Source organism: Colletotrichum paranaense (genome assembly GCF_030867605.1).
Source record: "Colletotrichum paranaense strain IMI 384185 chromosome Unknown Scaffold_10.1, whole genome shotgun sequence".
NCBI lineage: Eukaryota > Fungi > Ascomycota > Sordariomycetes > Glomerellales > Glomerellaceae > Colletotrichum > Colletotrichum paranaense.
The window spans coordinates 1,811,923-1,831,076 of NW_026848968.1; the positions used below are offsets into that span (position 1 = coordinate 1,811,923).

Below are 19,154 nucleotides of genomic sequence, written 5' to 3' on the forward strand. Positions count from 1 at the left end.
TCGGCAAGGTTTAACAGTTTGACTCGGTCGCTCCTCTGAATTAGCCCTAAAGTGTGCGGATATTCTATCATCAGTGAAGAAATAGCCCATCTACTTCGTAAAAGCTCATCCCCAAAAGGGCGGTCTGAGCTTCATTATTCCAAGCAAAGCTTATCATTACTAGCTCATTTTGTTTTTAGTCAATTTTATGCACTACGTGCGTAGAAAGCTCGCCCTGTATAAGTATATTTTTATGTGTGAAATTCCATTCCTACTTTGTATCCCATCAGCTGCGGAATGGCGTCAGTACATACGTCTCCGGCTTTCTCCAACGCTGATTCCTTTATGATCGCTTTCATTGAGTGCATCGAAATGAACTAAGAAAGCAATACTGGAAAACAACAAGGAAGAATACGTGATACGTAACTGCCTCTTATATGAATATGTATCTATATACTGACGCGATTCCGCAGTTGATGGGTTAGGTATGGGCGTTCCAAAACCTGATCACACCGGCCAAGCAATTTTTCCAGGTGCATCGGAACCGATACACAATGACAGTCCAGGCACGCAGCTTGTTGCTGTCGGTGATAAATCTATGAGTACAATGACAATGTGAGGTGCTGAAGACATGTAAATGGAAATAAGTTGCAGTCACGTTACGCTTAGCTCGAATGGAGCATTGAAAATCAGGCCTGCAAGAAGACGGGTCAATGGATGGCGTTTAGTTGTAAGCATCTAGATATAGCCACGCCTCTGTGGAGATTGTCAGATGCGAAGTGCGAAATGCGAAGTGCGAGGTGCGGGATGCGAGGAGCCAGGATGTGAGCCACGACGGTTGGTCTCTTACTAATGAACGAGTAGGAAACTACATAAGTATCTTGAACAATATTTCCCAATTTTGTTCAATTGAGGCCCTCGATATCATGCAACAGTTGCACGAACTTCTTTCCAGCCGATCAACGCAAATTGTCGCTTGGGCACGACAAAACGGATAACCTCTCAATACTTATCATCAAACTCAAGTCACAATAGTAATCTTTTGCGGCCGAAATGAATTTTTACAAGTACTCCCCATCCGGGGCAGCTGCTATAGTATTTTTCGTTGCCTTCGTCATCGGGGGCGCATGGCACCTTTGCATCATCATCCGTAAGCGAGCGTGGTATTTTACACCAATGCTGATCGGATGCACGTGTAAGCTTCTTGTCAATATTCACTCGCTGCCTTTCTATCGTAGAACCAAATGTATGGAGATGCCCGACTGACATAGAATCGGGCGTAGTTGAGCTGATCGGCTACATGGGCCGCTTCCTCTCCTCCAACGCCCCCGACGTAATCGTCTTCTTTATGATCCAAGCACTTTGCCTCCTCGTAGCACCCGCACTCTTCGCCGCCTCCATCTACATGGTCCTTAGTCGTCTCATCATCCATCTCCGGTCCGAATCGCTCTCCCCTATAAAGCCTTCGCGGCTCACGAAGATTTTTGTTATCGGCGACATCCTCTCCTTCATTGTACAGATCATGGGCGCCGGCATGTTGGCCAGCAGCACCACCATGAACACAGGAAAGACGGTTATCCTACTCGGACTGGTCGTTCAGCTTATACTCTTCGGCTTGTTTGTTATCTCCTCGGCCGTGTTTCATTCGCGAGTGTCGAAGCATATGCCACCAGCCTTGATGGAAGAGGAGGCAAACACGGGATGGAGGCGACTGTTCAATGGCTGGAGGGGCGTCATGAGCGTTCTCTATATCGCTAGCGTCATGATATTTGTTCGTTCGCTGTTCCGACTTGCCGAGTACGTCGAGGGCAATGACGGCGCACTGCTCGGCACCGAAGTGTTTTTCTACATTTTTGATGCCCTGCTCATGGTCAGTGTTGTGGCCATTACTGCTGTCTTCCACCCGGCCAAGTACGTTCCAGGAAAGAAACAACTTCTCGTGTTGCAGAGCTTAGAACGCAGATCCTGAGCCTGCCGCATCAGGAGGGCACTTCTCAGAGAGGATGCATCAAATCATTTGCTCTGCTTTAGTGACTGAGGAATTCAACTCTGCTTGAATCTGTTTTAAAGTGTAAGATGCCGCTGAGATAGATGTACGATACATCTTTATAGACTTATAGACTCAAAATTTTATGCTATACCATCGAAGAATCCCTCATGATGAGGTTCATCGCCCGCGCCCTGACAAGTCGCGAGCTCAGACAAGAAGGGCGTGAGCAGATCCAAGTCTTTCACCAGCACAGCAACTTTGGGGGCCGCTAAACAACTCTGCCATGTGGGTCCGACGGCTTCGGTAAGCTTATACATGTCTGCCGGGCCGACGTCTCGGTACAACCACGTCTGCGGCAGCCATGGGAAAAAAGCGAGATAGTAGGCCATGACGACGAGAGCCCGTGGCCGCTTCTTGCGGGCCATGTCAACGAATCCAGACGTCACAAACGCAAAGGGCCATATTCGGACTTTGTAAGCGATACAGGGCTGTCTCTCGTTGTCAGAGATGCGGGAAAAGACATCGCACTCTGAACAGAAGAGCGCGCCAAATAGCCTCTTAATGCCCTTGACTGCACGCCGTAAGTCATCGATATGGCCCCAGTCCTCGTCGCTCTCGTCGATGCCCATTTGAACTAGCTCAAGATCGGGCACGATGGTCACGGGACAGATGTGACTGAAGTCCGAATCCTTGTCGCTCGTTCTCTTGTCTCCTCTCCCTCGCCCAGCGCTGGAGGGGACGCTCAGCGTCGTCCTTCTCCAAGGCAAAATTGTTCGCGGACCTATGCTCAAGGCCAGGTAGTTTGTCAACCAGATCCCATTGTCCCCGGAAAATCGATCCGCGGCGAGGGCTGTGACGGCCAGCAGAATCGATGTCGCTACTACGGCCCGAAACCTATCATTCGGTCTCTCTACCATTGAGACTTGCGAGCTGCGCATGAGTTCTATACGCAATCGACGGAAAGCCTGATCTCGGTACAGGGCCAGCTGCGGCAAGCCGTCTTTCGTCGACTCATCAGTGCTTGATAGGTGCAGCAGGGCGACCGAGAAGATGGCGTCCAGAAGAAAGTGGTTCTGAAAAGCCAGCTGAGGAATATCTAGCCGCAGGGACCGACAAGCACGATCCTCGAGCTGAAACGTTGCGGCGAACGATTCGACGGTGAAGTTGGAGTAGTGGTGTACCAGGCGCAAATGGTCCATCTCACGGTTCGCATATAGCGGGCGAAGATCGCACAGCATCGGCTCTTCCCCCTCTCTCGTTACTCGGGAATTCTGCTCGACCATGTTTGTTTGCTCAATTTCCTCAATGAAAACCCCGTTCGCGGGCGACACGTTGCTCTGTGATATGCAGTTTGAACGAGGTGCGTAACGACAATGCGTCTGGCGCCTTGCACATGCCGAGCAAGCGGGCTTCTGTTCATCGCACTAAATGCAGCGTCTTCCAGTCAGCAGGAGATGATTACATCCTACACATTCACTGTATAAGAGACTGCAAACAGAAGAAATGTAGATAGGTGGTACGCGCCTTTACGCGTCTGAGTTTGCAGTCAATGCATCCATTCCTCGATTTAGTATGATGTCGTATGGCGTGCACCTTGACGACCGCGGGAGAAGGTTTCATTGCGTACAAGGACGTCTTCAATATATGAGCAGCATGAAAATTAAGTTGCTATGCCGTTAGGTTCTTGATAGAGTGGAAGAGAACGCAGAATTTGGCAACACCTTGGCCACGCTATTCAGTGAAAGTAGTCTCAGGTCCAGTTAGAATCCCTGGCAGAGCCCAGAGGGATGTCTTGCAGAGGTAAGTGGGAGCTTTCCGGTAAAAAGGGGGCAGTGTTCGCTGAAACGCGTAGCCAGGTACGTGTATCCGTATCCGGAAAGTTCCCGATACGATAAGGCAGCTTGAGAACCCACCTAATGAATCCCTTTGGAATGGTCATTTCTGAAGACACGTACATAACGAACCCGAGAATTTACTCTACAAGATACCAGAAGAAAAAGTGGAAAAAAAGTGAGATGTCGCAGTGATTTACATATTTAGTATCTTGGACAACTACTTGATGGTAGAGAATCTGAACTACGCTCTGTCTTAGTCGTTCCGCATCTCCCAGGTCTCCCTCATAGTAGCCCAGTACTCATCTTTATTATCCACGAGCATGACTGTAATGCACACTGTGTCTAAATCTGGCCACCACGTCGTCAAGTCCCAACAGCTAGCTCATCGCTCTCCCAGGCATGAAACTTAACATCCTTCTATGCATTGAGGTCGCCCGTCTTAGAGAGGATGCATGTCCGCGGAGATTATTTATCTTTATGATAATACATTGAAGATAATGAATCATTCCATATACTTACTTATAATGAAAAAATTCCTCATATGATTACTTTAGCTTACTTACTCTTGAGAACTCTTATTATTAATCTTAATTTCATCATCCCTTAAGAATATATTCTACTTTCTAATATTTTGTTTTCTTTTTTTATATTTTTCTAGAATAAATAATCCTTTTTATTATTTATTTTAATTTGAGTAGTAATACTTTTTAGACCTCATTTTATCAGGGTGGCCGAGTAAGGGCGCTTTGACTTAACTACGCTTGGCTGGCCCAGGCGCCTCTGTGGCGCTTCTAACGCCACCTTAGTAAGCGCAGCGAGATTACCGTGGCTCGGTTAGACCACGCTACGGAAGTCTCACCGCCAGAGAAGCTCGACGATCAAGACATAATGGTCAAATTCACAGTCGCAGGCCATCGCTACCTAAGACATCTACAACCTCGACTTCCCACGACATCCAAAACCTAGTCAGGTTGGACCAATCCGAAGAGATGCCTCGCAAGGGGAGTCAAAAGGTTAAGACAGGATGTATTACTTGCAAGTAAGTCCGCGCCGAACCCGCGTAGTATGCGTCTCGTCTCGTACCTCGCATAAGTTGAGCTGATAATGCACGAGAGTCCGCAAAGTCAAGTGCGACGAAACCAAACCAAGCTGTTCTCGGTGTGTGACCGCTGGTCGCATTTGTGACGGCTATGGCTCACGACTCGCTCATCCACCCCAGCTCACTTCCGAAGGAGTGGCTTCCCTGTCTCAGCCACATGTTGTTTTCCCAAGTACAACGGCTAAGGAGGGCCGCGCTTTGCAGTACTTTTGCGAGGTTGTTGGGCCAGCTATGTCTGGTACTTCAGACCCCTACTTTTGGACACACCTTGTCATGCAGCTCGGAGCCAATGAGGCCGCGGTTAAGCACGCTCTTGTCGCGATAAGTGGTCTCTTTGAGCAAGTTGACGAATTGCAGCAAGAGGTCACCGCGGGCCAGCGACTCGTCCACCAGAGACAGGCATTGCACCACTACAATGCAGCAATTCGGGAACTCAAGACCGAGGACTTGAAAGAAAAGCAGATTGTTGTACTTGTGGTCTGCCTTCTATTCATCTGCATTGAGGCCTTACGGTCAGATGTGCAGTCAGCTGTACGCCACGGTCGACACGGGATCGAAATCTTGAAAGCCGCCTTACCTAACAGCTGGTGGATCAAAGATCACCTGCTGCCCATTTTTCGCCGTTTGAGCGTGTCCGCCTTTTACTTCAGCGATAATGACGGCACGTTCCTTGACATGCCCGAATTGTGGGAGCCTGCCCCATGCTCCTTTTCAACAGCGTATGATGCTCAGCACATGTTTGACATCATCATCGCCCGGATATCACACCTAACGCTCGTCATTGCCGAGACGGGACAAAAAACAGATGTGGAGCGAGAGGGGACCAAAACACAACCCCCTTATTCTGACGATCACCGGGCCGAACAAGCTATTGTCAAGGATCTTCTGGAGAAGTGGCTGTATATGTTTGCCCAGCTCATCGCCAAGATACATCATATAGATGCGAGCGGGAAACGCTTGAGTTCCCAAGAGCAGTACCAGAAGAAGAAGATGCAAGTATTCATGCTGACTCGCTACGAGGCCGCTCGAATATGGATCGAGACGGCATTTGACGGAGACACCCCAAAAGCCAGAGACAGGTTCCTTCCTAATTTTCAAAGGGTGCTCAAGCAACTTCAATGGCTCCAGTCTCAGATGCCACCGGATGTTCAGGCTGCCACCGGAAAGCAGTCGCCGCAGTTCATGTTCGAAATGGGATTCACCGCCATCATCTTCTACTTTGTGTCCGCATGTCCTTACCCCGAAATTAGGCTCGAATTCCTAAGATTTATGCAGCTTTTTGGACTTCCGAGAGAGAACCTCTGGGATCGAGACGTTCTGATGGCCGCAGGAAGAAAGATTATCGAAGATGAGAATGGTATCAAGTTGGAAGACTGTGAGCGGTCGCTAACGTTGCCCTCGAGTCCCGGCCTTCTCATTGATCTTGCGACGCCAGGGTCATCGACATCTACACATCCAACCATACATCTATCAGATTTCTCCTTACCACCAGCGGATTTTGGCGATCTCGTTGACGATTCTTCCACGTTTGTCTTTAACAAGACATTGAAATCACATCCCTGGTGCTCTATGCCGTGGAGCATTCAGATAGGCCCACGAGAAACTTCGAAAATGAATCAATAAACACAAGTGTAATGCGGTTGGATACATAGAGATTCCTTGTCTATCTTACCTATAACATTGTTGCATGGTGAACCTTATGCGGTGACTCCCAAGTTCATCCCAAGATTAAAACTGACGAAATCATAGCCTCTATCTCGAGCTTACCACCGCGTATTAGGTAGACCATCGGATGCTGAATGGCGTCAGTACATTGCCAATTATGGTAGTACCGAATCACGTATCATTTCCTATTTCTACATTGATACCGACTTGAACTTTTATTTCAAAGAAATACGTATATGTTAGTATACACTATCAAAGCGGAACCATATATAGAGATATACTTATACAGGGTGAGCTTTTTACGCGCGTAGTGCATAAAATCAACCAGAACCATGAGGAAAACACTATGCCAACACTAAAATGCCAACTTCGCGTCCGCTTTTAGGTATTTATGGACAATTGGGCAAAACATCGGGAATATTCTACGCCATCAGACTTTGGGCTTCATTGCCATCGGAAATGATTAATTCCGTGGCTCAGTCTTTTACTACGTTGCCGCTACTGCTCGTCAACCAAAGGGATTAGTATCAAGCAGCTCCTTCCATAGTCAGTTCGGGTTATGAAACACGGCCACCTACCTTGAAGATAGGAACATGGCCGGAAGTAAGTCTTCACTGCTCGACATGCTACATCATCGCATAATTGCTTTATTTGCCAAGCTCCCTAGAGCAAGCTAAAGTGTTAGTCGGCCCAAGAATGTACATTTAGGAAGTAGAGATTCTACATCTTTCACATATGTGATAAAAGGTTTTGCTGTTGGTCATTTTGAGAAAACATCTCCTTTGCGAGGTGTACCTTAGGTAGCATATCATAGGTAGACGTCCAGACGCAAAGGCCTTATGTTTCTTCCTTTCTGCCTCATGAAAAGAGTAAAATTGTGGGTCTATAACTCGACATCTGGCCGAGCAAGCAAGTTGGTACCGGTGATAGGCTGTAGGCCTCGTCACACATCTGACTTGTCCCGATGGCTCAGTAACACACATGAGAACCGTATGCCGACCGTGCGCTTATTCAATTCGGACAGCCACTCTCCATTTCCTTCAGTCGCTTGTACTGACATCTCGTTAGTGCCTTATCATGTGGTAATTCCTTTGGGAAGACGCCTAGTGATGATAATGTGCTGGAAGGCTTCGCAGCTCTAAGAGGATACGCATAATCAACTCTCGCCCAGATAGCAAACGTGCGGCCTCATTTGGCCCCTCGCAGTCTTCACTATCTCAAAGGGAGAGATGTCTTGATGTGTTAGATTATTTTATGAGTCATTTTCATTTGGGCCACACCACATCTTTCGAGATAGTCTAATTATTGTGGGTGGTACCCTACTGGAACGAAACACAGATACGCACGTTCTTTCCACCCAGACACAGGGTCACAGAGTACGCAGAGATAGTGAGGGCGTATATTCCACCGGTACTGCAGTGACTTTCGGATCCACATGAGCGGCATCCGAGTCGTGAACTTCAGTAAAGCCTTATATTGCTTGTAACAGGGCTATTCCTACATCGCTGTTGTCGAGAGAGTTCCCTCAAAGGAACACCGCATATCTGATTGGTGGAAGAACAAAACTTCCCCCATCAGTTATTGCGTTTTTTAGGAAGTTCCGAGCCAACGCTTTCAATACAAAACGGCCTAGACACTCCCCTATTTTCTGATAAGGAAATGAACATATCTGTATTCGTCCCCTGGTTGAAGCGGAACATTTGTAAATCTGAGTCAGGAAGTTCTTGCCGGTGATCCATACCTTTCGTCCTAGGCAGCAACCTTCACCAGATCTGACTAAAGGTCGGTCGGAAACAATGCTGTCAGACGGGGAAATTCATGATCGGCAGCTGGTCATGTGTTCGTTGAGGGGCAAACCTACCCTCGCCGGTTCCTAGTGTCAACTCCACAGTCCTCGTTCCGTCGGACGGCGCTCAAAAATCCCATCTCCTGGGAGAGACCGGAGTACAATGTGAATCTCAGAAGACGCGCTCCTCGTACATATGATCACTCTATCCGTGGCAGGGCAAATGTTTCCTACCCAAACAAACGGCTCCTTGACTCGTACTTGGTGTGACTCCCTGAACCCTGCAATCTACATCGGCGGGCGAATGAGCAGCAAAGAGCAAAGCTCTTGCTTGAACGAACTTGCCATAGTACTCAGAAGTCATAGCTCATATTGGTAATTCAGACGCCGTAAAGGATTGGTTACTCCGAGCACGTGGGCAATATAACCCTGTCAAGGAGGACGGACCTCAGCTTGTTTGCGCACAAGCCTTGCACCCCGCAATGCTGGATCTGACCAAATTTGGCAGCAAAGCTTGGCATGCAAGGCCATCACAGCGGCTCTGAGGTTAAGTGGTGTTTTTTCCTAAGTAGTACGTAAGCTACATGAGAATTTGAGTCAAAAGCTTGGCTTCTGAAATCACCCATGCTTACTCCTATCACTCTGAAGAACCAGCGTTTACATATATCACATACACACATTACCAAGGTACAGCTTTCGCAGCCGGTGTGACCTTAGGAGAGGAAGACGGTGTCGTTTACATAGGGAATAGGCCTCTATGCCTTAACAATACATCGTGCCTTCTGAGCCGCAAGTTTCAGTTTTACCTCTTTTTTTTCACCTTTTTGCCCACCACTTTAAACTCCCGATGACGCCAAGTAAAAGTTGGTCTGTGCGTTGGTACGAACCTTAATACGCCAATCATTACGAAGCAAGCAAGAATCAAGGTCACAGGTCTAGTGTAGACAGAGGTTCATTCATTATTGCAGTCACGGTTTCGTAGTCGTAGTTTACTATGCTGGTTTTAGACTAATTACCCTCAAGCAAGAGCACATTCTGGCGGCTAGAGCAGAATTCAAGTACAGCATCATGGCTGCGCTGTCGAACCAATCGCCTCTGCCACATTTTTAGTTCGCCTCGGCTCCCTGGCTACCGCACTTCTTCTCGCAGTAGTAGGTTATCTAAGAAAGCCCGATGGTCAGATTTAATGACACAATTCCAAAAGTTACATGACATCCCTCGTCTCCGCCGATATGCCAGGCATTGGAAAGGCACTGAAGACCATCGAAGTGACAGTCGGGGCATTTGTCCCATTGGTTGTTGCCGGTGCTGCGATTTTTATAGTAATTGCAGGCACACTGAGTTCCCGCAGTGTCGATCTCGTATTCCGTCCATGAGCCGTAAGTGATGCCGTAGGGAGTCCCATTCCCGGTGCTGCCACGCTGCCTGTTCTTAACGCAGACAGCTGCGTTGTGCATCTTTGTAAAATCGCTGAAGTCGAGTTAGCGATGGGGCATGAATGATTAATCGCCTAACGGCTGTGTGTACATAAACCGTGGCAAAAACGGCAAAAGTCGCAAACGTGGAGATTTGCATCTTGACGTTTGCAAAAGATATTGAAGTAAGATAATAGTGAGTAATGGACTAGGGGAACACTCGTTTAACCACAAGTGAAGAATTTGATGAAGAGATTTGCTCTGAGAGTGATTTGATCTCTTTCCAGCACAACAGCAAAATCACAGGTTGAAGTATCCCTGCGGTCTGTTATCCTAGGATGAGGGAGAGTGAATGATGGTGGCTCTCCAAAGATCATGAGGTTGGAATATCGTATATCATGGTCAAATGCCCTTTCCGCCTCAGGGAGTTTATAATCTATCAGATACTGTCTAGTGAAAGTATTACTCGCTCATCCAGCCGTTGAACTCCACGAATTTGGTCCCCAAGACGAATCGATGTGTAGATGGTTGCTTGATCTATCAGAAAGAAGCTTAGTGGTTGCGGTTTCCTTCTCGTGACGGCTGCTGAGTCGTGTTGTACTGGAAATTGCTAAACTCGATTAAGCAGGTAATTCACCTGTGTATGAGAACAGCACTCCAGCGGTAATTACACGAGACATCACGTCTTGACGCCACATGGGTAGGTAAAACTCCACCTGGCCGTTAGGGCACTTAGCAACCATATGTTGGACTAGGCCTGCAGGGACCATGCCTGACTAGTGACAGACGTTCGGATGAGCACAACCGCGCTCCCGTGGATTCAACGATCATGATGAGAATGCTGCCAGTAGTTCACCAGTCGATCAGAGAGTATTGCATGAGTCGGTAAGAAGAAGAATACATACCATTCCAAGAATATATATAAAGCCTCGGAATAATCCCACAAAGAGTCATTTGCTATTTCCAACTCTCCTCATGTCCTCATCTACTCGCGTGAAATACTTCTCCGTCGTTTCCCTCAAGATGGTTTCTATATGGATTGCCTTCCTCTCTGCATTTGCTGCCGCAGTCAGCGCTGCGCCAACCGCCATTGCTGACAACAATTATGGTGCCCTTAACATCACCGATACCCTAGATCGCAATCTTCGCAACGGAGAAATTGTCGTTTTTGGAACGAGTTTTCGAAGTACGCAACTCAATCCGAATCGTTGATTTACCATGCTGACTTTTCAATTTGTTTTGAGGCTGCCATCATCATCCAGAACACTTGGGAACTCCTGTTGAAGGTCGAGGGTCTTGAGGCCGAGACTCCAGACATTGATCATGATTTCCTTAGGTCTGGTGATGAGTTCTCGGAGATATCCGTGAACCACACCGGTCTCGCCCTTGAAAAACGTGACTGCAACAGCAACTATCAGGCCGTAGTTGATCGCACTCAGCGCTTTGTTGACTGGGATGTCCAAATGTCCCCTGTTGTCATCGGTGCTGGCAGTAAGGGTATTGACATTACCATTCCCAAGTCATACTCCATTGCGAACAGTGTCCAGGTTTCTGCTGGCATTGATCTGGGTCTCATCAAGGACCGACTCAAGACTAGCTTTGGGATCAACTACTCGCGTACTTGGACGACGGGCCGGGGCTACCTCATTCGAGGCACCGTTGATGATGGTTACACTGGTGTCGTTATCACTCGCCCCTGGACCAACCGCAAATACGGCCGCACCTTCCAGGGTTGCATTGGAAGCCTCCGACAGACTGGAACTTTTATGGCTGACAGCCACGAGGTGCGCGAATCCTTGCGTTGTAATAGTATTGACCGAGGCTAATTACTCTATCGCAGAATGGCTCCTGCGAGGGCGTTACTTGGGTCGGTGGTGCCATTACTGCCTGCATCAAGAGGCAGAGCTCTATCCCATTGTCCCGGTGTAATGGTAGCGGCAACTTCCGATAATCATTTTGGTGCTGTCTTTCGGAAGAGTTACGTTCACTGAACTGGTCTGTGTCGCAGTCACTCAACCTAATGACGTCCTCCACTGTGGTCTGCGTCATGGTGCCTCAAAAAACATACTGGGAGGGATTGATAGATCGTGTCCAATGTACATACACGAAAAGTTCGGGCTGGGCCTTTCGACTTTCATTTGAATGTAACAAACACTGAATTCTGTTGGCTGTTAGTAGATAGCTACTATAATTAGTGCCAACATTGTTTGGCTGGAATGCTTCTATAAACGCACCTACCCTTTGACTAAATGACCTACTTATGATCGGGGGCTTTTAAGAGCCCGTTGTCGGAGTCAACATGGCGTAAGCAGCATTGAATTTTGCAGGGGGCTTCTATACGGCTTGCGCCATCGCGATAAGTGGCTACTCGCAACTTCCCTAACTAATCTGCGTAAGTAAGCCTGGGGTACGTTTATCTGGGAGAAAATCTTGCTCTACATACTCTCGTATCTAACATAGGCAGACTATCGGACGTCTAGTATCTAGGCACTCTCGATGCGTTCATGATACCGGCCTCCTCGAGACGCAGACAAATAACATCGCCCCGGTCTTATCTGAAGCCATTCATTTCATCAAGACGCAAGTCTTAGATGAAAGATCGCGGCATCGTGACATTGTCAGCTGAGGGCGGAGCAAGGTCGAGCAGTCTCTGGTCTTACTACGTAGTTCATCGCTGCATCTTTGCGAATGCCATCAGACCCATACTTGAATCGAACCAGCATTACACCGGCAATGCCTTGTGCCGATGTCAACCGCCCAGAGCTTATCGTAGGACCATGATCGGCAAGCAGGCTGGTCTGAGTCCCATTTCATTTTGAGGTCACGTACCAATAGCATCGCCATAGGACGCTAGAGACAGTCCATAGATGGGGAACTATCTTTCCGCGGGAAAGTTCGCCGAATGCCGGGTAAGTTGTGCGGGAAACCTTTAATCAGCACATTATCTAATGGTTTCGTCCGGAAAACTCGCACGCCTCAGGAGCCAAACTACAGGGGCATGTGGAATATTACATTACAAGGTGATGAAAAAGATTGTCGGAACATGGGGCAATCATTTCGGTTTGTTACGGCAAGAGTAAGGGTGATGAATACGAAGAAATTCACACTAGTAATCTTGCGTGTTAGAGGATTCTGTCTGGCGAATTCTTCAGAAGATGCTATATATTGGTCATAGAATTGCAACAGTCAAGCTTTCAGGGTTTCAATCTCATTGGGCTTTCTTTGAGTGGCCCCAAACTTTCCTGTCTCGTTTCGTTATTCATCCTATCACATCTCAACATGGCTAAAACCAGTCCTGTATTTGTCACGGCTGGCTCGGGAAACAACGAGCCGAAAGACAAGTCAACCCACCAAAGCCTTAGGCCTTCTCGATCCATCATATTTGATACGTCCGACGAAGAAACCGACACCAAGAAATTGGCAAGAGATCACCTCTGCGTTGGGTATGAGAACAAGTTTGATGGACCGCCCCCCGACGGCGGCGTCAAGGCCTGGACACAGGCTCTCATGGCCCATTTTGTTGTTTTCAATACTTGGGGAACAATCAACTCTTTCGGCATTTTTCAAACATTCTATCGAGATTATCTTTCTCGGTCGGCTTCTGAAATTAGCTGGATTGGTTCCATGCAAGTCTTTTTTCTTTTCGTCGTTGGTGTATTTACCGGGCGTCTCACCGATGCTGGATATTTTCGAGCAGTCTTTGCCTCAGGATCTACGCTGGTGGTACTGGGAAGCCTGACCGCATCGTTCTCGAATCAGTATTGGCAACTATTCTTATCCCAAGGGCTTTGCGTGGGACTTGGCATGGGAGGTTTGTTTTGCCCTGTTATAGCTGTGTTGTCGACATACTTCAGCAGGCGCAGAAACCTCGCTATCGGAGTTGCTATCAGTGGCTCAGCTACTGGAGGGATGATTTATCCCATTATTGCACGCCAGCTTTTACCCATGATTGGATTCAGTTGGACAATGCGTGTCATGGCACTGATCCAACTCATCACTCTCTTGATTGCCAACTTCTCGATGCGATCCAGAATACGACCGAGGCGGTCCGGTTCGGTGATTGAGTTTTCCGCTTTTACGGAGAAAGCCTATCTTCTCTTTACGATTGGCATGTTTTTTGTAAGTTGATCCTAATTTGATCTTCGTGCATCACTAATATCTTTAGAACTTCTGGGGCGTCTATTTTGCGTTTTATTAGTATGTTAGACAGCTGAAGCTGCTTCATCTCCTGTACCTCACTGAAGCTAACAGACTATATAGCATTGGTCCATTTAGTCGCGACAGGCTTTCATTTTCGTATGACAGTTCGATCAACATTCTTATGGTTATGAATGGGGTCGGCGCGATCGGTCGTGTGATTCCTGGCTTACTTGCAGACCTCTATTTGGGGCCATTAAATGTTGTGATTCCGGCCGCGGCTATTTGTACAACTCTTTTGTTCTGTTGGATAGCAATCCAGAGTTCCACTGCCTTGTATACTTGGGCTGTGTTTTATGGTAAGTCACCCATTCCTTTCTGTGTCCACTCTTTGAGGATTCCAGACAAACAATTCCCGCTTTGACAAAACTAACCATTCTTTTTACACCTCCAGGTATCTTTGGGGCTACAGTTCAGGGTCTCTTCCCAGCAGCATTGTCATCATTGACAACCGATCTTCAAAAAGCAGGCACAAGGATGGGAATGGTCTACACAATTGTTAGTTTCGCAAACTTAACCGGCCCTCCACTGGCCGGACTTCTAATCAAGGCCGGTGAGGGTCGGTATATTTATGCGTTTATATTTGGAGGGCTATGTCTGGCTCTAGGTACATCATTCTTAGTCGCCTCTCGTATTGCTAAAGGAGGCTGGGGGTTAGCAAAAGTCTAAGTAATTAAAACCGTAGTACATTTTAAACAGGGCATGTTATTTTTTTATCTTTTGAGAATTTTTAAAATATATGAATCTTAAAGAGCGTTAATTAAATACGGGTAGTTTTAACTTATTATTATTCAACTTACTATTTATTTTAGTTTTCATAATATTTACTAAAACAAGACTTTATAACTCTATTATTTATTTATAATTTTTACTATTACTAATTATTTAAGTAGTTCTTTATATTATTTGTATAATATAATATATAATGTTATTAAATACTCTTTCTATTTTAATAAACAATTTTTTTTGATTTGTTTTAATTTTTTTAATTTTTTTAATAAAGTTTATTGATTTTTTTATTTTATTTCTATTAGTTACTTGGGAGATTTTTAATTATTATAAAGTTTATAATTAATTATAAATTAATTTTATCCCCTTAATAAAGTAATTTATTAGGGCCGTATTATATATTATATATTAAAAAAAACTAAATATATTACGCTCTATTAGTAAAAGAGTAGTAAATATTAACTTATTTAGCCCTTTTTTAAAAAAAACCTCTATATCGCTATTAAAGTTTAGAACTTCTATAGTTAAGGAAGGCCGCTTTAAATTATTATAACTAACTATTATAACTACTTATTTTAAATTAAGTAGTAGTTTTTATATTAAAATTATTATATTATATTAAGTATATATTTAAAATATATTATATATATTATATAATTTAAAAAAAAAAACTATATTATATAATTTCTTTTAAAAACGTAATCTTATTAAGGTCGATTTTTTATACTTATAAAGCTAAGAAAAAAAAACTATTATATATAATATTAATAAATACTCTTACTATCTCGAGAGACTAATCTCTTATTACGGCTAGCTAGTCGTAGTAAGTATATTAATAGAAGTTAAGGCTACGAGTACTAAGTAAATAGTATCGTAGTTATAAATAGCTTTTTTAAAGCTATATTTATAAATTATAAAATAAGTAAAGCTTTAGTAATTAATTATAGTTTTATTAAAAAGGGTTCTTAATAAAGATAGCTAAAAGCGATCGTAAGATCTAATATTAAGTTAATTACTAAAGAAGCTATAAGAAGTCTATCCTTAAGCCTAGCTTAAGTCTATATTATATATAAGTCTTATTCCTAAATATATCCTTTATAATATTCTTATTTACTATTATTTAACTATTTACTAGACGGTCGTCCGTCCTATTTATTTATAATTATCTGTCCTATTTATCTACGGACGTCCGTTTTTTATTTTATTATATAATCGTAGTTACGTAACTTATTTATAGTTCTTCTATCCTGAGAGGAGTTACCCTAAGTTCGTATTTTTATATATATAGTATAGTAGCTACCGTAGGTCCCGTGGGGCGGGGCCCTAGCTTTATTATACGTATTAAGTTATAATATTAACTTCTCTTTTTAAAAGTCTAGTCCTTTAAGCTTATAAGTAAGTCGTTTATTCCTAAGTTAGAGAATTATTAAGTATTTCTTTAAAATATGCTAATACGATATTAAGTCGAATTAAAAAATCGAAATCTTTAATAGCTATGTTTTATTATAAATTATTATATATTATTCGTTTTTCTAATAAGGGTATAAAAATAATACTTTATTTAAATTATTACTCGCGGGGGGTCCGTTATTTAGTTCTTTTTAATTTTAAAGTTTATAAAATATATTATTATTTAGGTATTTTATACGATACTTCTATTAATACTATTTATATTTATAAGTATTATATTTTTATTTATTAAGTTTTAGCTAATTAAGTATAGTTAGTTAGTTAGTAACGGAATTTAATCGTTTTAATTACGAGGAAGAAGTAAAAGAATTACGGTTTTAGGAGAGAGCTACGGAGTTATAAAAAAAGGCTAAGGCTTATTAATAAGCTTAGGCTAAGTTAAATAAGTCGTTATCTAAGTTAGAGCATTTTCGTTTTTAGAAGCGAATAGTATTTAAAAAGAATCGGATTATATTAGAGGAGTTCTCTAAGGATTTTAAAAATACTTCTTTAGTAGCTCGTAAAGTATAGGCTAATAGTACTTTTAGGATTATTAACTAAGATACTATAATAGTTAGGAGTTCTAAGTTTAATTTTAATTTTAGTACTCCTTAAGAAGTTATTAGGAGTTCCGGAGGTTCGTAATAAGTTCCTATATATTCTTTTTATATTTATAGTTTTTTTATTTAATAAGGTATTCCTTCTTATTATTTTTTATTTTATAGTTAATAATTCGTTTAATTTTATATTCTAGTTAGTTTAGTTTAATAATAATATAATTTTTTATATATAAACCTCTTAGTATAGGCTCGAGTAATAAGATATAGAAGACGGGATAGTATTATATCGTATCTAGTAGTCTTAATTCGTAGTTAATTAGTAAGACTTTTTTAATAATTTCGAAAGGTCTAAGTTTTTTATAGTTTAATTTATTACTTAGTTATTTTATTTTAATATTATAATAAAAGAGATAAGTACTATCCCCCTTTTCTAAGGATAATCCTTTAATTTTTAATTTATTTATATTCTTTTTTATATACTATCGTACGAACTCGAGGTCTAATAAGGCTTATTTATAAATCTCTTTAAGTTTACTTATATTTATTATAGCTTTTATAGCTTATAGTTTTTATTATACTTCTCTATATACAGTTAGCTAGAATTTATAATTAAAATAAAATAGGGATTTTTTTATACTTTTACTAACTATATTATTATATACGAACTAGGCTATTAGTAGGAGTACTACTTAATTATCCTAGTCGTAGTTTATATAATAACAAAAGTATATCTTAAGGATCTAGTTAATCTTTTCTATTTATTTATCGGTTTATAAATAAAATAATATCGATAGTTTATAGTCTATACTAAGTTACGAAATTAGAGATTTCTAAAATTTTAAAATAAATAGCTTATTTTTATTAGAGATAATTTTTTTTAGTAAACCGTAGTTCGAAAGTATAACCTTAGTAAATATATATACTAGGTCTTTTATAGTACTTAATTCTTTATAGGGAATAAAATATACGAATTTAGTAAGTCGATCGACTATAACTAAGATATTATCGTACTATACTTTAATAAATAGTTCCTTAGACTTTAGTAGTTTAATAATAAAGTCCTATATAATTAAATACTATGCTTTTATTAGTAGTTATAACAGTTATAGCTCGTTATAGGGTTTATATAGGCTATTTTTACTTTTTTTATAGATCGCGTAGTCTTTAATTATTTCTATAATTTTAATACGTATAGCGAATTTGTTATAATATTAGTAAATTTATTTTTATATTTTAGTAATTCCTTAGTAACCGTGTGCCGGTATATTATAAATTTTTATAATAAGCTTAGGAGTTATTTTTTTAGTCGGGCTAGTATTAATTTTTTTAGTTATTATAAGAAGCTTTATAATTAGTATAAGGTTACTATCTTTCTTTTACTTAAGAATAACTTATGTTTTTTTAGGGACCGTAACTTCGTAATTAGGTCTTTTATTAAGAGCGTTTACTCTACTATTTTTTAAACTTTTTTAATAGATAATTCGGAAGTTATATTTAAATAGGAATTCGCTCTATTTAATTTATCGTTTATTTAGATTCTTATTTATTATAAAGTTTATAAAGTTTTTATAGTCTATATAAACTATAATTTTATACTTAATTTTAGATAACTATAGTCTCTATTCTTAAAATACTTTAATAATAGTTATTAGTTCCTTATCGTAAATTTACTAATTTAATTCTATTTTATAAAATACTTTAGAGTAAAAGTAATATAAATAAAGCTTTTTTTATTCGTCCCGTTGTCCTAGGACCGTTCTTATAGCGAAGTTTAAAGTATTAGTCTCGATTTTAAAAGGTTTTTAGGGGTCCGGGATTATAATAACTAGTTTAGAAACGACTATATTTTTAACTTTAACGAATACTTCTTTATACTTAGGGTCCTAGATAAATGGGGTATTTTTTTATATTAGGTTATTAAGAGGTCTAATTATACTAATATAGTCCTTAAGGAATTGTTAGTAAAAGTTAACGAATTTTAAAAATCCTTATACGTCCTTAACGTTTTATAGTATAGGCTAGTCCTTTACTATTTTTATTTTTAATACTTATATATAGATTTATCTTAGTATAATAATGTATTTAAGGAAGTCTATTTTTTATACGTAGAACTTATACTTAGAGGGTTTAGTATATAGTTTAGTATCTTAGAGCTTCTAAAATACTATGTAAATATGCTTCTTATATATTTTAAGGTTAGGGGAGAAGATAAGGATATTATTAATATAAATAATAATAAAGATATTAACGTACTCCCGGAGTACGTAATTAACTATTATTTAAAAAGTTATTAGAGTATTAGTGAGTCCGAAGGGTATAACGAGGTATTTAAAGAGTTTTTTACGAATTCGGAATGCTATTTTTTACTTATCTCTTTTTTTAATTTAAATTTAGTTAAATACTTCCTTAAGATTTATAGTAGTAAACTAGTTAGCTCCGTAAAGTAGATC

The 19,154-nt window shown here is 41.6% G+C and overlaps 6 protein-coding genes across 6 annotated transcripts; 4 read left to right on the forward strand and 2 right to left on the reverse strand.

Moving 5' to 3' along the window:
- Positions 1-1,032: 1,032 nt before the first annotated feature.
- Positions 1,033-1,948, forward strand: CPAR01_12304 (uncharacterized protein; the record flags this gene model as incomplete). Its single annotated transcript, XM_060496561.1, has 2 exons — positions 1,033-1,129; positions 1,263-1,948. The coding sequence occupies 2 exons, from the start codon at positions 1,033-1,035 to the stop codon at positions 1,946-1,948; spliced, it is 783 nt and encodes a 260-aa protein (XP_060345346.1).
- Positions 1,949-2,109: 161 nt separating this feature from the next.
- On the reverse strand, positions 2,110-3,252 carry CPAR01_12305 (fungal Zn binuclear cluster domain-containing protein; the record flags this gene model as incomplete). The annotated part of the gene is made up of 1 exon (XM_060496562.1): positions 2,110-3,252. The coding sequence occupies one exon, from the start codon at positions 3,250-3,252 to the stop codon at positions 2,110-2,112; it is 1,143 nt and encodes a 380-aa protein (XP_060345347.1).
- Positions 3,253-4,908: 1,656 nt separating this feature from the next.
- CPAR01_12306 (uncharacterized protein) lies at positions 4,909-6,526 on the forward strand (the record flags this gene model as incomplete). The annotated part of the gene is made up of 2 exons (XM_060496563.1): positions 4,909-4,962; positions 5,024-6,526. 2 exons carry the CDS (start codon positions 4,909-4,911, stop codon positions 6,524-6,526), a joined length of 1,557 nt encoding a protein of 518 aa, XP_060345348.1.
- A 2,934-nt stretch (positions 6,527-9,460) lies between these two features.
- Positions 9,461-9,929, reverse strand: CPAR01_12307 (uncharacterized protein; the record flags this gene model as incomplete). Its single annotated transcript, XM_060496564.1, has 3 exons — positions 9,461-9,514; positions 9,563-9,811; positions 9,870-9,929. The coding sequence occupies 3 exons, from the start codon at positions 9,927-9,929 to the stop codon at positions 9,461-9,463; spliced, it is 363 nt and encodes a 120-aa protein (XP_060345349.1).
- Positions 9,930-10,744: 815 nt separating this feature from the next.
- CPAR01_12308 (uncharacterized protein) lies at positions 10,745-11,720 on the forward strand (the record flags this gene model as incomplete). The annotated part of the gene is made up of 3 exons (XM_060496565.1): positions 10,745-10,933; positions 11,014-11,553; positions 11,610-11,720. 3 exons carry the CDS (start codon positions 10,745-10,747, stop codon positions 11,718-11,720), a joined length of 840 nt encoding a protein of 279 aa, XP_060345350.1.
- A 1,328-nt stretch (positions 11,721-13,048) lies between these two features.
- Positions 13,049-13,967, forward strand: CPAR01_12309 (riboflavin transporter MCH5; the record flags this gene model as incomplete). Its single annotated transcript, XM_060496566.1, has 2 exons — positions 13,049-13,888; positions 13,935-13,967. 2 exons carry the CDS (start codon positions 13,049-13,051, stop codon positions 13,965-13,967), a joined length of 873 nt encoding a protein of 290 aa, XP_060345351.1.
- Positions 13,968-19,154: the final 5,187 nt, after the last annotated feature.